This window comes from Vicia villosa, linkage group LG3 (genome assembly GCF_029867415.1).
Source record: "Vicia villosa cultivar HV-30 ecotype Madison, WI linkage group LG3, Vvil1.0, whole genome shotgun sequence".
NCBI classification, from domain to species: Eukaryota; Viridiplantae; Streptophyta; class Magnoliopsida; order Fabales; family Fabaceae; genus Vicia; species Vicia villosa.
The window spans coordinates 189,544,393-189,548,087 of NC_081182.1; the positions used below are offsets into that span (position 1 = coordinate 189,544,393).

General features: G+C 36.8%; 1 protein-coding gene across 1 annotated transcript; it reads right to left on the minus strand.

The window, feature by feature from the left end:
• Window positions 1-573: 573 nt before the first annotated feature.
• On the minus strand, window positions 574-2,064 carry LOC131659577 (uncharacterized). The gene is made up of 2 exons (XM_058928749.1): window positions 1,481-2,064; window positions 574-1,321 (listed from the first exon to the last, which is right to left on the minus strand). The coding sequence occupies exons 1-2, from the start codon at window positions 2,062-2,064 to the stop codon at window positions 574-576; spliced, it is 1,332 nt and encodes a 443-aa protein (XP_058784732.1).
• Between the last annotated feature and the right edge of the window lie 1,631 nt (window positions 2,065-3,695).

Here is a 3,695-nt window from a genome sequence, read left to right on the forward strand (position 1 = left end):
ATCCTCAGTTGAGGTAAATCATCTCTGCGGGGGTGGACTGGAGTAGTTTAGTTAACAACGAACCAGGATAAAAATAACTGTGCAATTTATTTTTATCTGTCAAGATTTTAAAGCTACACTTATTCAAACCCCCCCTTTCTAAGTGTTTTTCTATCCTTCAAAGGGGATATTGGGTCACCTTGTCGAATACCTCGTCTAGCCATCAACAAGGGGGACAGAGAGCCATTGATTTGAAATCTGTAGGACACAGTAGTGACACCTATCAAAATCCACTTAATAAATTGGCCAGGAATTCCAAGCTCATAAGCTTATCATATCATAAGCTTTCCAGCTTATCATATCATAAGCTTTCTGCATATCAATTTGCAGCATACACCTGGGGGGCACTGCATCTACTATATCCTTTAATGAGCTCATAGGCAAGGAGAATATGATTGTGAATTTGCTGCCCAGGAATGAAAGCAGCCTGATTTGGGCTAATTATGCTACCAATAACACATCCAAGTCTCTTAGTCATAATTCTAGATATAATCTTGTAGAAAGTAAAGCAGACAGAAATAGGCCTGAACTCTTTCACACTCTTGGCAGAATTGCTTTTAGGAATAAGCGACACGTGCAGTTGAAAGCTTTAAGCAACTTCCCTTTCTCGAAGAACTCATGAATAGCAGCTATTACATCAGATTTTACAATGTCCCAACTATGCTTAAAGAACTTAGAGTTGAATCCATCCACACCTGGTGCTGAAGAAGTATCAATGCCTTGGAGACTAGAGAATATCTCTTCATCACTAATAGGTTTCACAAGGATCTCCCTCTGAGTATTAGTAAGCTGAGGCCTCTGTCGCATTGCTTCAAGATCAATGCAGTAAAGATCATCATCGTTATTTCCCATAAGCTGGCTATAGAAATCCAATACCTCCTTCTCAATCTCAACCTGACTGGTAATAACAGATCCGTCATCCTTTTCAAGTCTGTTCATTGCCCGTTGATCCTGTTTTGCCTTAACAGAAGCATGAAAAAAGGAGGAGTTTTCATCACCACTCTTAAGCCAACAGATTTTAGATCTTTGCTTCAGGATGTCTAATTCAATGTTGCTCCAATTTATAAGGTTTTCAGTACATTTCTTCACTTCATTAATCATATCCCTGTTCATCCTATCTCTAGCCAGATTATTTTGAGCTTGAATAAGCTGATTTCTAGCCTGAAGATGATTCTGCTTGGCAAGAGTGAGGGGTCTGTGCAACTTATACAAGATTTCCTGTAGCCTTTTCAACTTAGTCCAGAGAATAAACATGGGCCTGCCACTGGTAGGAGCATTCCAACTGTTTTTAACCAGATCATTATAACCTGCCACTTCAGTGATGCTATTTATGAATCTGAACCTCCTGTGCTTCTTAGTAGATCTCAAGTGGTTTGCAACAAACAGAAGGGAATGATCAGAAACAAAAGGGGCCTAATTCTGCAAAGTGAGATCCATATACATGTGGAACCAGTCAGGATTTGATATAAGCCTATCTATTCTTGAGTAGATAGTATTAACCAAATGCTTATTCGACCATGTAAAATAATCACCATTACTTTCCATCTCAGCAAGTTGGTTGTTGTCCATGAAGGCCTGCAGATCAGAGTATTCAGCTTCAGTGACAATGTTCCCCCCAATCCTATCTTGGGATTTGAGGACATTATTAAAGTCACCTATGAGGCACCAAGGTCCTTGTTGATTCAGATTGTTTAAATCTTTCCATAATTTCCTCCTTTGATCCAGCTTGTTCAAGGCATAAATGGCAGTGATGAAGAATTTGAAAATACCCTGTGCATCATAAACTTCACAATGCAACATTTGGCTGGAACCAGTGATGACTTTAATATCAACATTGTAAGGATTCCACTGCAACCATATCCTACCATTATTATGAAACCTGTAATTATCTACATACTTTCCTCCTAGGTTAAGCTTATTCCTAACAGAAGCTGCTTGACTGGCTTTAACTCTAGTTTCAATCAAAATGTTTATGTCAGCACTAAGCTCAAGGAGACGGGAGCTAATCACCTTTAGCTTAGCCATTTTATTACACCCCCTAACATTCCAAGAAACTATCATTAACCCGTATTTTGAAGCTCTTGTAGATAATTCAAAATCCCAAGAGCATCAAATCCATTGTCACATAACACAGTAGCTACAGGAGTATCAACCATAGGTCTCTTACCTTTGTCCTTTCTTGAAATGGTTACTTCAATCCATTGTACATGAGCTTCCTCCAATTTCGCAGTGGCAGCTGCAGGGATGTCCTCTTTCTCTTTTGGAGGCTCCGAGTGTTTTCTGGTGGCTTAGGTTTAGGCTTCCACTGCATAACTTTTGTCTTAATCTTTTCACAATTGTGCCCCACTTTCTGGCACTTTCCACAATAGAGTGGTCTCCATTCATACTCAATTCCTTGCAGCATCTTTTCACCATCCTTGTCACGAATCGTAATGGTTTTGGGAAGCTCCTTAGTGATGTCCATTTCAACCAGAATCCTAGCATATGAAACTCTGAGTCGGTTCGCAGTGCATTCATCAGTGACAATTGGAGTACCCAAGGCACTTCCAATCTTGTTAAGGCTAACATCTCCCCAAAGGTAGAGAGGAAGGTGAGGTAGTTTCACCCATATAGGTAAAGTACGCAGCAGGTCATCTTTGAGGTTAAAATCCGGCCTCCATTCGCAAATCAAAAGGGGCATACTACGTATCGTGTAGGGACCTTTCATCAGCACATCATCTCGTTCCTTAAACGACTTGAATTGAAGAATGAAGTATCCCTCTTCATGGTAGTACATATCGGGAAGTTGAACAAAATTCCAGCTCTTCATCATAAAGGTCTTGACTGCATTCATGCTAAGTTCTCCACCCAAGGCATAAAGAACAAGGGCATCAATGATATCCTCAACCTCAATTTCCACCTCAATTTCTCCATTTATAATTTTTGGTGCAATGAACTTCATTTGCCTACTCTTAGCAGGGTTTCGATTATCATTCAAAACATCAACCTATAACTTCCTCCCTTCGGCATCTTTGGGCGCTAGGATTTCTACACTCTTTGAAGTTTTTACCAGAACAGGCTCCTCTTCAAGAATGTTCTCATCGGACTTTCTTGAGCTAACCAGATTACGAAGTTCATCAGTGTGAACAGTATGACCTGCGTGACCAGAACTCTTAGCAATTATGAATAATATGAATATTATTATAACCAATTATGAATTTATGTCAAGTTTTAAAAAATATTATATATAAGAAACAAGAAAACGTAAAAATAATTTTATAGATAAAAATGCAAGGAGAATAATAATAGAAAAAGGAATATGCACTTGTAAATTATTTTTATATTATTAATCAATAAAAAATGTATATTCCATTTAATTATATTTTTAATTTTAAAATATTTATATACAATAATTAAATAATAAAATTTATTAAATGATAATGGAAAACTATTTTGCATAGAACAAAATTATATGTATATACACACAAAAATATATAAACAACAAAACTGAGTGAAGAGTTACAAATATTATTACTATAAAAATAAATAAATAAAATAGTTAGCTTGTTGGGAATAATTCCAACTAGAGGTAGAATAGGCTAAACTATTTTAATAATAATTTTATATTATTATTATTATTATTATTATTGTTATCCCTATTATTATTATTATTATTA